The following is a 21,260-nucleotide window of genomic DNA, read 5'->3' on the forward strand; positions in this document are numbered from 1 at the left end:
GAAAGCAGTATCCAGATCCATTGGATGTACTGATCACAATATAGTAGCCATATCTAGGAAAACCAATGTTCCAAAGGCTGTGCCTAATGTAGTGTATAAGAGGTCATACAATAAGTCTTGTAGTGATTCCTATGTTATTGATGTAAAGAATATATGTTAGTCCTGGTGTGTAATGAGGAGCAAACAGACACTACACTTTACATATTGTAATGATTTTCGTTGGTGTTCCTGATGCCTTTAATAAACTGAACACTGAATACAAACGAACAAAAGAATAAAGGAAAACCAAAACAGTCCTGTATGGTGAAAACACTGAAACGGAAAATAATCACCCACAACTCAAAATGGGAAAACAGGCTACCTAAGTATGGCTCTCAATCAGAGACAACGATAGACAGCTGCCTCTGATTGAGACCGATACCAGGCCAAACACATAGAAAAAGAAAACCTAAACCTACAACATAGAATACCCACCCACATCACACCCTGACCAAACTAAAAATAGAAACATACAAAGCAATCTACGGTCAGGGCGTGACACAAATTTATGAAATTGCTTATTCCAGTTGCTGATAAGCATGCACCCATTAAGAAAATTACTGTAAAAACGGTTAAATCCCTGTGGATTGATGAGAAATTGAAAAATTATATGTTTGAGACATGAGGCAAAATTAATGGCAAAGAAGTCTGGCTGCACAACCGATTGGCAAACGTATTGCATATTGAGAAATCATGTGACTAAACTGAATAAAAAGAATAAGAAGCTACAATATGAAACCAAGATAAATTAAATAAAAAACTGATAGTAAAAAGCTTTGGAGCACCTTAAATGAAATTCTGTGAAAAAAGGCCATTTCAGCTCCATCATTCATTGAAACAGATTCATCACAAAACCAAATGATATTGCCAACTACTTTAATGATTTTTTTCATTGGCAAAAATAGCAATCTTAGGCATAACATGCCAGCAACAAATGCTGACACTACACATCAAAGTATATCTTACCAAATTATGAAAGACAAGCATTGTCATTTTAAATTCCGTAAAGTTAGTGTGGAAGAGGTGAAAAAATGATTGTTGTCTATCAACAATGACAAGCCACCGGTATGGAAAACTACTGAGGATAATAGCGGACTATATTGCCACATCTTCAATTTAAGCCTACTAGAAAGTGTTTGCCCTCAGGCTTGAAGGGAAGCAAAAGTAAAATTCTACCTAAGAATAGTAAAGCCCCCTTTACTGGCTCAAATTGCTGACCAATGAGCCTGTTACCAACTTTTGGAAAAAATTGTGTTTGACCAGATACAATGCTATTTTACAGTAAACAAATTGACTAACTTTCAGCATGCTTATAGAGGACATTCAACAAGCACAGCCCTTACACAAATGACTGATGATTGGCTGAGAGAAATTGTTGATAAAAATATTGTGGGGGCTGTTTTGTTAGACTTCAGTGCGGCATTTAACATTATCGATCATAGTCTGCTGATGGCAAAACGTATGTGTTATGGCTTTACACCCCCTGATATATTATGGATAAAGAGTTACCTATCTAACAGAACACAGAGGGTGGTAGAATCAGGAATAACCCAAGGCAGCTGTCTAGGTCCATTACTTTTTTGAATCTTTACTAATGAATTGCCACTGGCTTTGAGGAAAGCCAGAGTGTCTATGTATGCAGATGACTCAGCACTATACATGTCAGCTACTACAGCGATTGAAATAACTGCAAAAATGAACAATGAGTTGCAGTTAGTTTCAGAGTGGATGGCAAGGAATAAGTTAGTCCTAAATATTTCTAAAACTAAAAGCATTGTATTTGGGACAAATCATTCACTAAAACCCTAAACCTCAACTAAATATTGTAATAAATAATGTGGAAATTGAGCAAGTTGAGGTGACTAAACTGCTTGGAGTTACCCTGGATTGTAAACTGTCATGGTCAAAACATATTGATACAACAGTAGCTAAGATGGGGAGAAGTATGTCTATTATAAGGCTCTGCTCTACCTTCTTGACAGCACTGTCAACAAGGCAGGTCCTACAGGCCCTAGTTTTGTCGCACCTGGACTACTGTTCAGTCGTGTGGCCAGGTGGCACTAAAAAAGGACTTAGGAAAATTGCAATTGGTTCAGGACAGGGCAGCACGGCTGGCCCTTGGATGTACACAGAGAGCTAACATTAATAATATGCTTGTCAATCTCTCCTGGCTCAAAGTGGAGGAGAGATTGACTTCATCACTGCTTGTATTTATTAGAGGTATTGACATGTTGAACTACTGGCGCACAGCTCGGACACCCATGCACACCCCACAAGACATGCCACAAGAGGTCTCTTCACAATCCCCAAGTCCAGAACAGACTACGGAAGGGGCACAGTACTAAATTAGAGACATAACTAAATGTAACTCTATTCCACATCAAGTAAATCATGCAAGCAGTAAAATTAGATTTTTTTAAAACAGATAAAAAAAACATGTTATGGAACAGCGGGGACTCTGAAGCAACACAAACATAGGCGCATACCCACACACACATGATACATACGCACTATACACAAACGTATATATGTGGTAATGGTGGAGTAGGGGCCTGAGGGCACACAGTCTGAATGTATTGTAATGTTTTTAAAATGGTATAAACTGCCTTAATTTTGCTGGACCCCAGGAAGAGTAGCTGCTTGCTTGGCAGCAGCTAATGGGGATCCATAATAAATACAAATACAAAAACCTGAGCTCAATTTCGAGTCTCATAGCAAAAGGTCTGAATACTTATGTAAATAAGGTATTTCTGTTTTTATTTGCAAAAAAAATTGTAAAAACCTATTTTAGCTTTGTTATTACAGGGTATTGTGTGTGGATTGATAAGGATTTTATTTGATCCATTTTAGAGTAAGTCTGTAACTTAACAAAATGTGGAAAAAGGGAAGGGGTCTGTCTGAATACTTCCCGAATGCACTGTATAGTAAAAAATTGTAATTTGCATGCAACATGAATTGATTACATTTGTTTTTATTATATTATTTTATTGACTGGGTGGTAATGGCTTAACTTAGTAGCCATTATTAGCAGAGCAGCGTAGTGTTACAGTGATGTATGTAACTGACTAGCTAGCTGCTAATTATAGCTATCGTAGTTTATCAGGAGCATGTCTACTAACTCTGTCTTGAATGTCTGTCTGCTACCTCACTGACCAGAGCTGAGGCAGAACAGGAATCACTGTTACATTAGCAGACATGTGTTTACTACCATTCTGACTTACCAAGCAGAGAGAGTGGGAGGGAGGAAGAGAAAGTGGTAGAAAGAGAGAGAAGGTGGTAAGAGAGAGCAGGGGAGAGTAGGTGGGAGGGGGGAGAGAGCGGGAGACAAGGTGGGAGGGAGAGAGAGCGGGGGAGAGAGGTGGGAGGGAGAGAGAGCAAGAAGGTGGGATGGAGAGAGCGGGAAAAGGAGAGAGCGGGAAAAAGAGAGAGCGAGAAGGTGGGAAGGGAGAGAGGGGGAGAGCGAGATACAGAACAAGAGTGCGAGGATCCCTTTAATTTCACAGTCAGCCAAGCCATCCACACAATCACCTTCTGTTAATTCTATCTGCTACATCAATTAAATTGTTTGTAGAAACTAATTGAATGTGGCTTAATCACACATCTTAATAGCTTTGCACGCTTCGATCTGGCTGTTAATTCCGGCAATAAAAGGAAATGAGAGCGAGGAGCGCTAGCTGGCTGGGTAATTAGAGAGGAGGCAGGGGAAGAGATGAGTGCTTTATGGAACCCTGATAAAGGAAGGAGAAAGATTGAGGGAGAGATAAAGGAAAGAAAGAGATGGAAGGGGGGGCATACCAGGCAAAAGGCAAAGCGGAGAGTTCTCCTCTGGCTTTTTCTGCTGAGCTCAATGATTTTCACCTTGGCTTCCCTTCCTCGTCCATTTGGGGTGTTGTTTTAAATCTAAATCGTTATGAGAGAGAATGAGACCATTTGCATTCATTAGTCTACTCCATGGTTCTCCAACCCTCTTCCTGGACAGCTAACCTCCTGTAGGTTTTTGCTCCAAACCCAGATGTAACTAACCTGATTCAGCTTATCAACCAGCTAATTATTAGAATCACGTGCACTAGATTAGGGTTGGCGTGAAAAACTACAGGATGATAGCTCTGCAGGAACAGGATTGGAGGGTCCTGGTCTACTCATTAAGTCTATAACTGAGCTAGTTTGTGAGGCAGCGTGGGCACAGGTAATGTTCTGAAATGGCTATCTGTCAGTCAGTTTTGTTACTGTATGTCAGGATGGAAGTTGTATCATATATATAATTAGTTTGTAGTTTTTAAAGGTTTTTCATCATCATCCATGTTTAGACTAATGAGATTGACTCATTATGTGTTTTGTGATGTGCGTTCCAGGACTACATGCAGAATGTGCACGGTAAAGAGATTGACCTGTTAAGGACCACGGTCAAGGTGCCAGGGAAGCGACCACCCAGAGCGGTCACCACCATCGCCCCCACCACCAGCCCCAAGACCAACGGGCTGACCAAGGACCGTAGCACCCTGCAGCTAGGAGTGGGCACTGCAGGTAAGAGGGCCACCCTAGTCACCACTCTGGGTCCATGCAAGACCTCTGTACCAGACCTCGGTCAAAAACATATGTCAAATTATTTCAAATAAAATGATAAGCTACCCTTTATTTAATTTCCATGTTACAGTGGAACAAATAGAATAGTCCACAAAAAGCTAAATTAAGCACACCTCAAATACTTGCATATATTTCAAAAGTATTTAACTGAAGTCTGCTCTTCAATTTTGAGGAATCCACATCTGTTATAATACAGACAAACAGAGTATGTAGAAGTTGCCTACTAACCACTGATACAGGGTCAGATATTTATTGCTCCTCTTAACAGTTATGGTCAGGTTTGGGAGTAAAATAATCCGATTTGAGATCTGCGGCTATAGGAACAACTTCTACCTTGCTCCAGAACCCAACCAAACACTTTCAACAACCACAGACCGAGGTATGTGCAAAAAGCTAGCAACTGAATAACTTAAGCTAAGCAACCTGATGCCAAGTTCAACTGTATGTAAATCTCTATCGACTTCATGTCCGGTCCAGCAGAAAATCAATAGAGGTTCTTCAGAGACACTAATACCATTCACTGCCCAGAGGATACAATAAAGTTCATTTTAATAGGTGAAATATATAATGATCATGTAATATGTATTTTATTGCTGTATTTATGTGAAAACTCTTTAGATTTTGGTACAATGTCATTATGCAGATGCAGATGAGCTAACACAATTATATGATTACTGAAGGAGTGCTTATAAGGCTATTAAATGCTATCTTAAAGGGCCAATCAACTTGTGAAGTCACAAGCTCTACTGGTTGGCTACTGCATAGCAACTTAGTGGTGCCAAAAAACCCTGGCTTGCCATAGAAAGCCTATGTAAATTACGAACACCAGAACAGCCAAACCATTCTTTGGCCTCTAAAATGATTGAATTATGATCAAGTTTCATCCCCACTGTGAATTATTTTAAAGTTCGCTACAAATTGAGATATTAAATTAAATAGTGATTCATTCTGACTACATTTGTCGTCACACAGGACCATGTGTTGACAAAGACAAATCACGGGCGGACAGGCTACGAGGAGGCTCGCGCCCTCTTGCCATAGACATTAAGGTTGACTCTCTCAGGCATGATGAAAATGACTACATCGCCCATGATCCTTTGCTAGTTATGCCCACTTTCACCATGATCCTTAGCAATTTTGTTTTTGGTGCCATTCAGCAATACAACACGATTGAAATATTTCCGGCTTCATGCACCATGGGGAGTTTTCCGTAGGAATACATGGATGACGTCAGCACTATCACCATCTACTGGTTTTAATGTCTATAGTAGAAACAACTACATAGCGTCCCCGCCACTGTTTCAGTAAAAAGCTGAGGGATATGGCTCGAGAAATGTAACCACTCTCAAATTCATAGACAGATTGCCCATTTAAATGATCTAAATATGATTAACTTGTTCATAATAATCATTATAAAATTATAAAAAATATGAATTTCCCAATGAAGGACAATTTTATTTTGTCCAGATGTTGAATTTTAGCTCTGACCTAAATTCCATCCAGGGGGCTTGCCTTGCTTGTCCTGTGTCCTGCCAGTACCAATGCCTTCCTTCCTTCAGTCCACACAGGCCTATAAATAGACAGAGCTGGCTGTGCCACTGGAGGCTGGAGGGAGCTTTAGCAGGAACTGGCAGCAAGGCCCAGAGAGGCGAGGAGAAACCAGTGATTAAATTTAGGGGTTAGGATTAATTATTACTAAGAGTAATTATTACTAATTAGCAGAGTGGTCCCCAGACGGGGGTGATGTGGGGAGAGGGATAGAGGGGAGTGGGGTAATGAGGGCGTCCTCCATCGGCCGAGGAGCAGTGTCTGTTACCTCCTGCCATGGTTGTAGCTAATTGGATTGTGCAGTAGTGGAATAGACAGACTGGCCAGTAGGGACCACTTGTGGCCCAGCCCTTACTTATTTTGTTGATCCTGGCCAAGATTTGACCATCAGGACCCCACTCAAGAGGTTAATTATTCAAATGCCTGAGAAGATTTATGAGTTTACAGAGTAAAGGACAGGGGTGGAGGTCACATTCCAACTTCCAACTCATGAACAATTAACCTTCAGGAGGAGGGAGAAGAGAGCAGAGGTGTCTGAATCTGTAGGAGTGAGGAAAGAGAGAGGGGAGAGGAGTGGTTATGGGGCCCTGAAAAAGAGGCCAAATGCTGTTTTGTTTTTAAATAAATAAAATAAATAAAAATGTGTCCTTTATTCCTTTTTTTACTCTGACTCGTTACCTGTGTTTGCATGGGTATATTGTTTAACTCTGTTGTAAATACAGAGCTAGTAAAGGATGCTGTTGAGACAACTCACTACCGATTCTCACTATTTTTTTGCGTCTGGGAGGGGAACAATACGAGGGCGATCTCCAATTAGGAGAGAAAGGTTACAAATCAGGGCAGGTCTTCTCCCGTTGGAGCACCCTCTCCTGATGATGCGATCGGAGTGAGTTTGATTTCATTAGGCATGCAATTGATGAAGGGAACAAAGGAGTAATTTGTCATTCATGGTGTCTGAATCACAACCCTGTCTTTGCCTTTGGTAATCCATTCACTACCTGGATCTAAAGACCTTTAGAATCACAGGAGGAAGAGAGAGAGAGGGGAAGAAGATGGAGAGGAGAAGAGAGAGAGATGGAGACAAAGACTAAATGAATAAACACGTGTCCATGAGTAAAAACATGTGCAGGCCTAATTCCTTCTCCTCTGTCTGAGTGTTCAGCGGAACCGTTTTACCGACGACAGATACATTGTATCAAAGTATTAATGTGGCCCATCAGTTTTAATCAATCGTATGGGGGGGGGGGGGGGGGTTGACTGTGCTGCACAGTACCTCCCTCTTACATTGTAAACCAGTGAGTCTTCATCTTGCTCTGGGCTGCATACATACAGTCCAACCACTGGGCACTGACTCACTGACCACCATTAGGTTATGCCTCTGTCTCAGTGGCCACCAGCCCAGTGCCGGGGCCTGATGTGTGGGTGTGGTGACTGTCTAATGGCTCCTGACGAGGAGGCGGCTGGATGAGGGGGGAGGATTAGATGACATGGCAGAGCCACAGAGGGGAGTGTGGGGGGAAGCTTTCAGGGGTGGCGGGCGGCATTAGGCAGTAGTGATAGTGATAATAGTGGTGGTGGATTACATGGCTCCAGACACAGATGATGTGCTCCTTTCCCCCTTCCCTCCTTTCCTCCTTCCCCCATTACCCCCCTTCCCTCCTCCAGACACAGAGGATGTGCTCTTTTCCCCCTTCCATCCTTCCTCCTTTCCCCCTTCCCTCCTTCCATCCCCCACATTAGCATTAATGCCTCATTATCCTGATACTTGTACATAATGGCAACAACTCCACAGTGGGGTCAGGCCTCTGCTTCACGGCTCATCAGTCCTCTGACGGTACGCCTGGCCGCGCCGGCCCAAAGAGAAATGAGAGGCAAGATGACGTTACTGCTACCGTCGTTCTGTAGCTACCCGCTAATCCATCCCTTCTACTTAGATTACAGCCCCAGCCAGAGCCAGCCCCGCTGCTGCTGCTTAGCATGGAAAACACTCCTTTACTCTCTCTCCTACACACTTAGTTATATTTGTCAAATGAACATAATTATATAAATGTTTAAATGCAGATATAGGCGTCCATGATTGCGGTAGAGCTTTTGGACATTTCTATTAACATGCAGGTGGAACTGTCAATATGAATTCCCAAATTATCACAGAAAGTGAAATTATGGGTTTATTTTGACACCAAGTTTCTTCTTTTTACAGTATTTTGTTTTTTGTAATGACAGTATGTCTACAGTACCTTGTGTAAATTCAGCCTAAGTGACTAGCCAGTTGAATAGATAAGTATTCACACTCCTTGACTTCTTCCACCTTTCGTTACAGCCTGAATTTAAAATGGATTAAATTGAGATGTTTAGTCACTGGCCTACACACAATACTCCATAATGTCAAAGTGGAATTACATTTTTAAACATTTTTACAAATGATTTAAAAATGAAAAGATGAAATGTCTTGAGTCAATAATTATTCAACCCCTTCTTATGGCAAGCCTAAATAAGTTCAGGAGTAAACATTTGCTAAACAAGTCACGTAATAAATAGCATGGATAGTATAATGTTTAGCATGATTTTTGAATGACCCCAAACATACAATTATCTGTAAGCTTCCTCAGTCGAACAGTGAATTTCAAACACAGATTCAACCACAGAGACCAGGGAGGTTTTCCAATGCCACACAAAGAAGGGCACCTATTGGTAGATGGGTAAAAATGTAAAAAATATATGGAGTAGAGCTAAGCACACACAAAATCCTAGAGTAAAACCTGGTTCTATCTGCTTTCCAACAGACACTGGGAGACACATTCACTTTTCAACTTGACAATAACCTAAAACACAAGGCCAAATATACACTGGAGTTGCTTACTAAGATGACATTGAATGTTCCTGAGTGCCCTAGTTAAGGTTCTGAATTAAATCTGCATGTAAATCTATGACCAGACTTGAAAATGGCTGTCTAGCAATGATCAACAACCAACTTGCCAGAGTTTAAAGAATTTTTTAAAGAATAATGTGCAAATATTGTACAATCCAGGTGTGCAAAGCTCTTAGAAACATACCCGGAAAGACTCACAACTGTAATCACTGCCAAAGTTGAATCTAACATGTATTGACTCATGTAGATCGTTGACAAAAAATTACAATTCAAATCAATTCTAACCAAAATGTCGAAAAAGTCAAGGGTTGTGAATACTTTCTGAAGGCGCTGTAACTTTGCTAAGTGTCACGCCCTGACCTTAGAGATCCTTTTTATGTCTCTATTTGGTTTGGTCAGGGTGTGATTTGGGGTGGGTATTCTACAGTGCCTTGCGAAAGTATTCGGCCCCCTTGAACTTTGCGACCTTTTGCCACATTTCAGGCTTCAAACATAAAGATATAAAACTGTAAAAAAACTGTAAAACTGTTTTTGTGAAGAATCAACAACAAGTGGGACACAATCATGAAGTGGAACGACATTTATTGGATATTTCAAACTGAAAAATTGGGCGTGCAAAATTATTCAGCCCCCTTAAGTTAATACTTTGTAGCACCACCTTTTGCTGCGATTACAGCTGTAAGTCGCTTGGGGTATGTCTCTATCAGTTTTGCACATCGAGAGACTGACATTTTTTCCCATTCCTCCTTGCAAAACAGCTCGAGCTCAGTGAGGTTGGATGGAGAGCATTTGTGAACAGCAGTTTTCAGTTCTTTCCACAGATTCTCGATTGGATTCAGGTCTGGACTTTGACTTGGCCATTCTAACACCTGGATATGTTTATTTTTGAACCATTCCATTGTAGATTTTGCTTTATGTTTTCGATCATTGTCTTGTTGGAAGACAAATCTCCGTCCCAGTCTCAGGTCTTTTGCAGACTCCATCAGGTTTTCTTCCAGAATGGTCCTGTATTTGGCTCCATCCATCTTCCCATCAATTTTAACCATCTTCCCTGTCCCTGCTGACGAAAAGCAGGCCCAAACCATGATGCTGCCACCACCATGTTTGACAGTGGGGATGGTGTGTTCAGGGTGATGAGCTGTGTTGCTTTTACACCAAACATAACATTTTGCATTGTTGCCAAAAAGTTCAATTTTGGTTTCATCTGACCAGAGCACCTTCTTCCACATGTTTGGTGTGTCTCCCAGGTGGCTTGTGGCAAACTTTAAACAACACTTTTTTATGGATATCTTTAAGAAATGGCTTTCTTCTTGCCACTCTTCCATAAAGGCCAGATTTGTGCAATATACGACTGATTGTTGTCCTATGGACAGAGTCTCCCACCTCAGCTGTAGATCTCTGCAGTTCATCCAGAGTGATCATGGGCCTCTTGGCTGCATCTCTGATCAGTCTTCTCCTTGTATGAGCTGAAAGTTTAGAGGGACGGCCAGGTCTTGGTAGATTTGCAGTGGTCTGATACTCCTTCCATTTCAATATTATCGCTTGCACAGTGCTCCTTGGGATGTTTAAAGTTTGGGAAATCTTTTTGTATCCAAATCCGGCTTTAAACTTCTTCACAACAGTATCTCGGACCTGCCTGGTGTGTTGCTTGTTCTTCATGATGCTCTCTGCGCTTTTAATGGACCTCTGAGACTATCACAGTGCAGGTGCATTTATACGGAGACTTGATTACACACAGGTGGATTGTATTTATCATCATTAGTCATTTAGGTCAACATTGGATCATTCAGAGATCCTCACTGAACTTCTGGAGAGAGTTTGCTGCACTGAAAGTAAAGGGGCTGAATAATTTTGCACGCCCAATTTTTTAGTTTTTGATTTGTTAAAAAAGTTAGAAATATCCAATAAATGTCGTTCCACTTCATGATTGTGTCCCACTTGTTGTTGATTCTTCACAAAAAAATACAGTTTTATATCTTTATGTTTGAAGCCTGAAATGTGGCAAAAGGTCGCAAAGTTCAAGGGGGCCGAATACTTTCGCAAGGCACTGTATATTCTATTATTTGTATTTCTATGTTTTGGCCGGGTAGGGTTCTCAATCAGGGACAGCTATCTATCGTTGTCTCTGATTGAGAACCATACTTAGGTAGCCATTTTTTACACCTGTCTTTGGGAAGTTGACTTCTTTTTTTTTTAGGGCACATAGCCTTTAGCGTCACTGTTTGTTTTTTGTAGCGTTTATTGTTTTGTTCGGCGTCATTTTTCTAATAAAAAGAAAATGTACGCTCACCACGCTGCACCTTGGTCCTCTTCTTTTAATGGCCGTGACACTAAGATGTTGATATTTTCAGTAGATCTTTTAACTGTTGCTTTGCTTTAGAGTTCACTGATGGTATACAGTGGGGCAAAAAAGTATTTATTCAGCCACCAATTGTGCAAGTTCTCCCACTTATAAAGATGAGAGAGGCCTGTAATTGTCATCATAGGTACACTTCAACTATGACAGACAAAATGAGAGAGAAAAAATCCTGAAAAATCACATTGTAGGATTTTTTATGAATTTATTTGCAAATTATGGTGGAAAATAAGTATTTGGTCAATAACAAAAGTTGATCTCAATACTTTGTTATATACCCTTTGTTGGCAATGACAGAGGTCAAACGTTTTCAGTCTTCACAAGGTTTTCACACACTGTTGCTGGTATTTTGGCCCATTCCTCCATGCAGATCTCCTCTAGAGCAGTGATGTTTTGGGGCTGTTGCTGGGCAACACGGACTTTCAACTCCCTCCAAAGATTTTCTATGGGGTTGAGATCTGGAGACTGGCTAGGCCACTCCAGGACCTTGAAATGCTTTTTACGAAGCCACTCCTTCATTGCCCGGGCGGTGTGTTTGGGATCATTGTCATGCTGAAAGACCCAGCCATGTTTCATCTTCAATGCCCTTGCTGATGGAAGGAGGTTTTCACTCAAAATCTCACGATACATGGCACCATTCATTCTTTCCTTTACACGGATCAGTCGTCCTGGTCCCTTTGCAGAAAAACAGCCCCAAAGCATGAAGTTTCCACCCCCATGCTTCACAGTAGGTATGGTGTTCTTTGGATGCAACTCAGCATTCTTTGTCCTCCAAACACGACGAGTTGAGTTTTTACCAAAAAGTTATATTTTGGTTTCATCTGACCATATGACATTCTCCCAATCTTCTTCTGGATCATCCAAATGCTCTCTAGTAAACTTCAGATGGGCCTGGACATGTACTGGCTTAAGCAGGGGGACACGTCTGGCACTGCAGTGTAGTGCGGTGTAGTGTGTTACTGATGGTAGGCTTTGTTACTTTGGTCCCAGCTCTCTGCAGGTCATTCACTAGGTCCCCCCTGTGTGGTTCTGGGACTTTTGTTCACCGTTCTTGTGATCATTTTGACCCCACGGGGTGAGATCTTGCGTGGAGCCCCAGATAGAGGGAGATTATCAGTGGTCTTGTATGTCTTCCATTTCCTAATATTTGCTCTCACAGTTGATTTTTTCAAACCAAGCTGCTTACCTATTGCAGATTCAGTTTTCCCAGCCTGGTGCAGGTCTACAATTTTGTTTCTGGTGTCCTTTGACGGCTCTTTGGTCTTGGCCATAGTGGAGTTTGGACTGTTTGATAACAAGTTCAAACAGGTGCCATTAATACAGGTAACGAGTGGAGGACAGAGGAGCCTCTTAAAGAAGAAGTTGCAGGTCTATGAGAGCCAGAAATCTTGCTTGTTTGTAGGTGACTAAATACTTATTTTCCACCATAATTTGCAAATAAATTCATTAAAAATCCTACAATGTGATTTTCTGGATTTTTTCCCCTCATTTTGTCTGTCATAGTTGAAGTGTACCTATGATGAAAATTACAGGCCTCTCTCATCTTGTTAAGTGGGAGAGCTTGCACAATTGGTGGCTGACCTAATACTTTCTTGCCCCACTGTATGTACCTGATGGTACAAGGCACACCAACATATCCCAACAAGTAGTTTGACTCTTGGCTGTCCGAAAGGGGGAAAATTTATATCTAAATAAATACACAAACCCTATATGGATTCATATTTAAAACTTCAAGTAACAATCATGTCTAATTGTCAGATGTGATGCTAATGATTAATGAATTAAACATGGCTCCATCAATTAGTCCCCACAGAGCAGACCTAGACCACTTCTGCATAAAGCAGCGTATAATGTAATTACACCGGAGCTATAATCAGCTGGTCGCATCAGGGGAGAATGTTCTCTATCTGCCCCATAGAAATAGTATTTGAATATTAGACTAGAGTATCTTGTCAAAATATCGAAGCTTGTAAATGTTGTCTTTCTCTTCTGATTTAACTTTAGATAGTACAATGATCCATCAAGTTATATCTTGGATGCTAGTGTGTAGTGTGAAAGTCAGAATTTGTCACCGGTGTATTTGATGCATTTTGGTCAGAAAATGTTTCACTTCTGATTCTCACTTCTGTTTTAAAGTTGGCGTTGAGGCTCAGTTTAGTTATTATTAGAACTTTAGTAGCAGTGATTTTATGTTGAGCAAGTTACTAAGTATGTCTAAATTAATTGAGGTATTGAAATATTGAATGTAATCGTTGCATTGAAATACATTAAATAATGCGAATCAGTTATATTATATTCACTAGTATTACCACTTATCTTAGAGAAGTGATATTTTTTTATTTTTCAATTTGATGAATCATCCATATAGATCATCCATATATATATATATAATATTTACAAATAAACTCACTTAATTTTAGGATTTTCAAATATGCCAGCTCATGCCATCAGTCAGTAACTCACTCAAAATGACTCCAAAATTGTGTCCCCCCCCCCCCCCCATCAACAATGATTAAACACACATGTGAGGGATTTTGTTCAAATTTAGTGCATCTTTCCACCATGATTCTTCATCACATCATCTATCCCCTCTCTCCAATGCCCTGGTTTGGGGATGCAAATTCAGCCAGCATGGTTCTCTCTCTCTCTTTCCCTCTCCTCTCTCTCTGCGATCCCGCTCCTTCCCCTCTGGGACCTGAAGATTAATATTCCCGGGCCCAACAAGATAATTACTGATACCAATTAGACATGATTATGTGAATTTGATACACTTATTACTCTCGCTAATGAGAAGGACGTCTTACCCTAACAAGAGCGCCGCGGCGCTTGGTTTACTTTACACACAGCACACAGTATATTATATCTAGCTACTGTTATTGTTGTTAAACCTCAATCTGAATAATATATATTTTTTACGTCTCATAATTGTAAACAAAAGTCCTTGATGTGTATTATGTGACTTTTACCAAAACCAAGTGTTTGACTGCTACCCTTTCAGAGCAGTCTTTGCTATCAGTAGATTAAGTTATATATATAAAACTGCTTCTAGTCTATCATATCTTGGAGAATACCCAGCAGAAATGATAATATAGTTGATAAATCCCTTTTGTTTTTACTACAACCTCAGGAGTAAAGCATCTTGTTACATTTCAGAGATGACTCATCCACTCTATTGTCTCTAGTTGGGCTTAATGTGTGGTAACAAATGCTCATGGGTAACTTTATAGTAGGTATGTATTCTCTATTCTCTATTGCAGCTCTGACAATAAAAACCCATACTTAAATACCATGTATATCATTTGACTCAGAATCAACCATGAATGACTTATTTAGTTACATTTGATTGTGATTTTGGTTAAAATAAAATAATTATCATAGACTAATTTCATTGGATGAAAATACATATATATTCTTATATTAGCACACTGTACTAGAAGAAGTCAAGTCAGTATCTGTTGTGTTGTGTGGCTGTCCAGACAGGAACAGGAGGGAAGGACCCCACACAGTGCTGCCTAGCCCATGAATTAGTAAATGGAGGCAGGCAGACAGGCAAAGAGATGTCCGTGGTTTGCCTGATTGGAAGTCGGGGAGAGAGAGGGGGCCTGCCGCCTGCCGACGGCGGGAGAGATGGATGTGGCAGTCAAAAGGATGAGGCGAGATAATTAGCGATCAGAGTGTATCTTGTTAATTAAGGGCTAATTAGAGACAGGCGGAGGGAGAGGGGGAGATGGGGGAGATGGAGGAAGGCAGGGAAGGGATGGAGGGTTTACACATGTAACACAGAGAGATGAACACAAGAAAGGGGCCGGCAGCATTGTGCAACTTTACTATAATGTCTGTTCTCGTACAGATTAAAAAAAAGAAAAACAGAAAGAGAACTACAAAACTTGTTATTAACAAATATGGCTTGTTTGATGCAACATACAATTGGATTTGCAAAAGACATTGTAACCTCAGTGAAATGCACCTCTTTGTACAGGTACATGAGATGATGATGCATTACACCCCCTCTCTCTCCCTTTCTTTCTCTCCCTCTCTCTCTCTCTCTCTCTCTCTCTCTCTCTCTCCAGGTGCGCCCCACTCTAACAGTAGTACGTCCCTCCAGTCAGAGCATTCGGTCGGCGGGGGAAATCTGGTGGGCTTCGGGGGCAGTAAAGACGGCATGCACCAACGCTCCTTCTCTGTGTCCAGCGCTGACCAATGGAACGAGGCTGTCATCAACACAAGTGCAAGCACCGGGACTGGTGAGACTGACGACCACACCTCCTATGTCCTCTTCCTCATCCCTACACCTTTTCTTCTTCCTCCTTTTTTACTCCATCTTCCCTGCTCCTTCTTCCACAACTCCACTCCCACTATTTACTCAATGAAGTCTCAGCCACTCGATGTCATTGAAATAGATGTAGCAAGATGGTGACACACGACACAATGAACAGTAGACAGCGTCCAGAACAGACCTGGTACAGTCATATCAGTGGGGATGCAATAGCTGTTCGTATTCATTACGGCACACTGTAGCAAAACCTTTTGCAGAGGAAAACAAGTGTTTCTTATTGGAAAAGTTCAGGTAGTCCCTCCTTTTTTCAGTCCGTTTTCTTCCATTTGGTGCCTAATGAATAGGACCCTGTTATTGGTGAAGAGGTGGAATAGAACAAAGATCGTTTTCATAATGAGGTAATCAGGCTTTTGATCGCTGTGACCTTTTCGCCTACTGTTATCTTACAGAAGCGAAAGATGATGGTGGAGAGGAAGTGAGTGAAGGTTATTTGCCATCCCAGCACCCTAACTCCGCTTCCCTCCCACCCCATCACAGAGCCTTGCCAGCGCACTTGAGTGAAGTAAAATAATACATTTGCTGTGCGTGTTGGCTCCTCTCCCCCCTCACTCTCTCCGCAATAGGAAAATTAATGCTTTTCGGGGGTACCATTCATCACCAGTTATTTCCCCTCTCTTTGTGGTTGGCAGTAAAAAAGCACTTAAATGCACATCAACAGAATAACAGTCATTTCCATGCATGTTTGCACTCTGCTAGTTCTCATTAGCACTGTGGCGGCGGCGGCCCCCTCCCCATCGGCTCCCAGGGGCCCCGGCAGTTTAAAGAGCGCTCTTTTCGAGCACTGCTGGAGTCCAACGCTGTGCCGTGCGCACAGCCTCATGGTTCCACAGACAAGCCCCGTCTCTCATTTGCAACTGCCAAACGATCAATTCTGCCTGGACGCAGGCAGGCACTTCTATCATAACCCCCTACCCCTCTACTCTCCCATCAGCTGCACGCCCAAAGCAGAATTACTTAGAGGAGAGAGTGTGGTGGGGTCCTCTCAAATAATTGTGTGTGTGCGTGTGTACCTGTATACAGGCTTGTGTGTTTATGTTTTCACATTTGTGTGTACTCTAGGCTACATGTCTTATATATGTTGTTCAGGAGTGAGCCATGTGTGTGTGGTCAATGTATGTGTGTGTGTATTCCAAATCACTGTGCTGTCATCCCACTCTACCGATACGCTACTTACTAAACAGCGAGCTAAAATCTATTTCCTTGTTTGGTAAACTGAGAAGACTTGACTTCATATTAGCATAGCTCATTAGCCACCATCCTTTCTTCTCCTCGACCAGATTTTAAATTCCCTCCATTACTCAGTTTTCTTCAATTATATCCATGGTTCTCTTTAAGGTAACCAAATGAGCCAAATGAGCTGAGAATGATAGATATTCGAGAAGTCATGTCAAATGGTAAATATGTTACTTTGTTCCGTTCTTGCATTACCAATATTGTATACTGACACTACATTTGGGCGATTCAGAAGGGCCTTATCGTTTGAAAACAAGTAGACTTCAATGTGTTCTTTGAGTATTGCATTCCTTGATATGCCTCCCTGCCCTACAAATAGCGAATCTCAATTAAAATGTACAGCAGAATACTCATTCAATGTGATATGTGACTGCAGTGTTTTGAAGGTAACAACATAACAGTTGATTGAATTGTGACCTCTTTATCTTTCATTCTAATGGAACCTTCAATAATCAATAGGAGGAAGGTCCACCGTTCATTCAGAATGTTTTACCATTTGAATAGACGTCAACCCAGCCCCAATCACTCCATTATCCTTCGTCAAGGTTGCAGGTTAACATAAAACATGGTTCTTCTTAGAAGAAAAATACAAAAAATAGCAGATTGATGATATGCTGAAGAATAAAATGCATCTTAGTCCAGGTAACCATTTCCATATTATTTAAAGAATGTCCTCATTTGTAAACCTATTGAGGGAGATGCAGGGGGAGCTAGCTACATCTCTTGAATATTGAATGTAGCCTTTTGATTAAATCTCAGCCCCATTTTGTCTATTGCTTCGCAGGCCAGTCTTAATCTGGGCCCACACAAGAAGCTGTGTTTAGAAACTGTCTTTCCTTTATATACTTCATCCTTTACACCTGAATTAAAAACAGACTTGACAGGCACCTAAGCACTGTGACATTTTTACAAATGGCAATATAACTCCGTCAATGCCAAAGTGAGTGACCCCCAGTTAAAGTTTTGTTGTAGTATGCAGTATCCTGCTAACTGGGGAGCAGACAAACATTTTGTCCAAGTCTGAGGGTTTGAAAAGTTTTTTTTATAGTATATATACAGGTCACTGCCAAAATAAAGGAAATACCAACATAGTGTTTTAGTAGGGTGTTGGGCCACCACATGCCTGAACAGCTTCAATGCACCTTGGCATAGATTCTACGAGTGTCTGGAACTGTATTGGAGGGATGCGAAACCATTCTTCCATGACAAATTTGACAAAAACTCCAACCTGCTCCAGAATCTCCAATAAGTGTTCAATTATTGTTGAGATCTGGCGACTGAGACGGACATGGTTTACATAATTTTCATGCTCATCAAACCATTCAGTGACCACTTGTGCCCTGTCGATGGGGGCATTGTCATCCTGTGGGGGCATAGCTAAAATAATGGCCTGCCCAGCATTTTTATACATGACCCTAAGCATGATTGCTTAATTAACTGAAGAACCACACCTGTGTGGAAGCACCTGCTTTCTATATACTGTGTCCCTCATTTACTGAAGTGTTTCCATTATTCTGGCAGTTACCTGTAGGTATATACAGCATCAGAGTATGTTTCTCCAGTGAAGGTATTTCATCACAGAGGCAGTGAGTGAAGGCAGGACCAGCCTGCTCTGTACCTCAGGGTGTTCTGCTGTATTGCTGGAACTCTACTCTGCTCTGCCCTCCCGTCGCGTACTGGAGAGCGTGGTACATGGGGAGTTTGATTTCCACGCCGGGTCCGTAATGAAGTTTGACATTTAGTTTGGAGAGAGCAGCAGAGCGTGATCAGGCCTTGATTAGTGCACTCTAATTGAGGATAATAAGGGGGAGACGGTGATTGTTTCTAATTTTTGCCATTAATTGCAGCCGATGCCGTTGATTGAGGACAGGCAGTGAGCTGCTGCCGTGTCAAGTGGCCTAGCCGGCGAAATCACAGTGCTCCCATACCCAGAGCCTCTTGAATTACGCATTTAGAAATTAAATGAAAAACTCTCTCATTCTGTCTCTGTGTCTCTCTCTCTCGTTCTCATTCATTCTCATTGTGAGAAGGCTGCCGGTTTGCGGCAGGGCCAGAAAGCTGTTAGCAGTTCGGTGCTGCGGTGGATAGCGAGCTATTAGCTCCCTCTTTGTCTCGCGCACAGTCTTCATCATGCAGCATGTTTAAACGGTAATTTCCCCGGTGGGAGTGTAATACACTGTAATCACAGGTTAGCCCTGATACCTATTCCACAGTACCTGCATGCCCAGGAGGAGAGGCTGGGAGAGGCTATATGGCACTCAGCTGAGAGGAGAGAGAGACTCCTGATCCACAACATGCTTCATTCCCGCCCCTCGCTACCTCGCTCTCTCGCTCCCAACAGCACCTCATAACCAGTAGCTAATAATGCCAAAGTGAACTCGCTGAGCGGCTCACAACTGTAAGCTACAGTGCCTCCATTTTAAACAGAGAGCCAGTTGGTGGCATCTACTCCTAGGTTTTATTTTGTGAAATCTGATGCGATCCATCAGATATGGATAGCTTTGAATTGAGGTGCACTTCAGATGAGTCAACACTAGATTATGTTGGATGACTAGTGCACTGCCAGGGACTCTCTGATATTGTTGCTCAATGATGTGTATGCATGGTTTAACAGACTCTTATCAGTGAGTAATAGATATACATTGAGTGTACAAAACATTAGGAACACCTGCTCTTTTCATGATAAATCAAATCAAATTGTATTTGTCATATGCACTGAATACAACAGGTGTAGAACATGAAATGCTTACTTACAAGACTTTAACCAACAATGCAGTTCAAGAAATAGAGTTAAGAAAATATTTACTAAATAAACTAAAGTAAAAAATAATATAAAATAAAAAGTAACACAATAAAATAACAATAATGAGGCTATAGACAGGGGGTACCGGTACCGAGTCAATGTGCGGGGATAAAGGTTAGTCGAGGTAATTTGTACATGTAGGTAGGGGTAAAGTGATTATTCATAGATAATAAACAGTGCATAGCAGCAGTGTAAAAACAAAGGGTGGAGTGTCAATGTAAATAGTCCGGGTGTCCATTTGATGAATTGTTCAGCAGTCTTATGCCTTGGAGTAGAAGCTGTTAAGGAGCCTTTTGGACTTGGCGCTTCGGTACCGTTTGCCATGTGGTAGCAGAGATAACATTATATGACTTGGGTGACTGGAGTCTTTGACAATTTTTTTGCCTTCGTCTGACACTGTATATAGGTCCTGGATGGCAGGAGGCTTGGCCACAGTGATGTACTGGGCAGTACGCACTACCCTCTGTAGCACCTTACAGTCGGATGCCGAGCAGTTGCCATACCAGGCGGTGATGAAACCGGTCAGGATGCTCTTGATGGTGCAGCTGTTGAACTTTTTGAGAATCTGGCTACCCATGCCAAATCTTTTCAGTCTCCTGATGTGGAAAAGGCGTTGTCGTGCCCTCCTCACGAATGTCTTGGTGTGTTTGGACCATGTTAGTTTGTTGGTGATGTGGACACCAAGGAACTTTAATCTCTCGACCCGCTCCACTACAGCCCCGTCGATATGAATGTGGGCGTGTTCGGACCTCCTTTTCCTGTAGTCCACAATCAGCTCCTTTGTCTTGCTCACGTTGAGGGATAGATTGTTGTCCTGGCACCACACTGCCAGGTCTCTGACCTCCTACCTATAGGCTGTCTAATCATTGTCAGTGATCAGGCCTACCACTGTTGTGTCGTCAGTAAACTTAATGATGGTGTTGGAGTCGTGCTTGGCCACGCAGTCGTGGGTGAACAGGGAGTACAGGAGGGGACTAAGCACGCACTCCTGAGGGGCCCCCGTGTTGAGGATCAGCGTGGCAGATGTGTTGTTGCCTCCCCTTACCACCTGGGGGCGGCCCATCAGGAACTCCAGGACACAGTTGCAGAGGGAGGTGTTTAGTCCCAGGGTCCTTAGCTTAGGGATGAGCTTTGTGGGCACTATGGTGTTGAACGCTGCGCTGTAGTCAATGAACAGCATTCTCACATAGGTGTTCCTTTTGTCCAGGTGAAAGATATGATCCCTTATTGCTGTCACTTGTTAAAACCACTTCAATCAGTGTAGATGAAGGGGAGGAGACCGGTTAAAGAAGGATTTTTTTGAGGCATGGATTGTGTATGTGTGTCATTCAGAGGGTGAATGAGAAAGCCAAAAGATGGTATTAGGTGCCTGGTACACCAGTTTGAGTGTGTCAAGAACTGTTACACTGCTGGATTTTTCACACTCAACCGGTCCACCACCCAAAGGACATCCAGTCAACTTGACACAACAGTGGGAAGCATTGGAGTCAAC

At 41.9% G+C, this 21,260-nt stretch overlaps 1 protein-coding gene across 4 annotated transcripts in view; it reads left to right on the forward strand.

The window, feature by feature from the left end:
• The window catches only part of LOC109874721 (arf-GAP with GTPase, ANK repeat and PH domain-containing protein 3), a 261,538-nt gene that overhangs the window by 189,811 nt on the left and 50,467 nt on the right, over positions 1-21,260 (forward strand). For all 4 annotated transcript variants that reach the window (XR_004206343.1, XR_004206342.1, XM_031810043.1 and 1 more), the window contains exons 11-12: positions 4,392-4,563; positions 15,467-15,640. Coding sequence is in view for 2 of the 4 variants with exons in the window: in XM_031810043.1 (XP_031665903.1) it covers positions 4,392-4,563; positions 15,467-15,640 (346 nt within the window). In the remaining 2 variants the exon portion in view is untranslated. The remainder of the gene's footprint in view (positions 1-4,391; positions 4,564-15,466; positions 15,641-21,260) is intronic.

The sequence above is a fragment of the Oncorhynchus kisutch genome, linkage group LG30, assembly GCF_002021735.2.
Source record: "Oncorhynchus kisutch isolate 150728-3 linkage group LG30, Okis_V2, whole genome shotgun sequence".
Taxonomy (NCBI): Eukaryota; Metazoa; Chordata; class Actinopteri; order Salmoniformes; family Salmonidae; genus Oncorhynchus; species Oncorhynchus kisutch.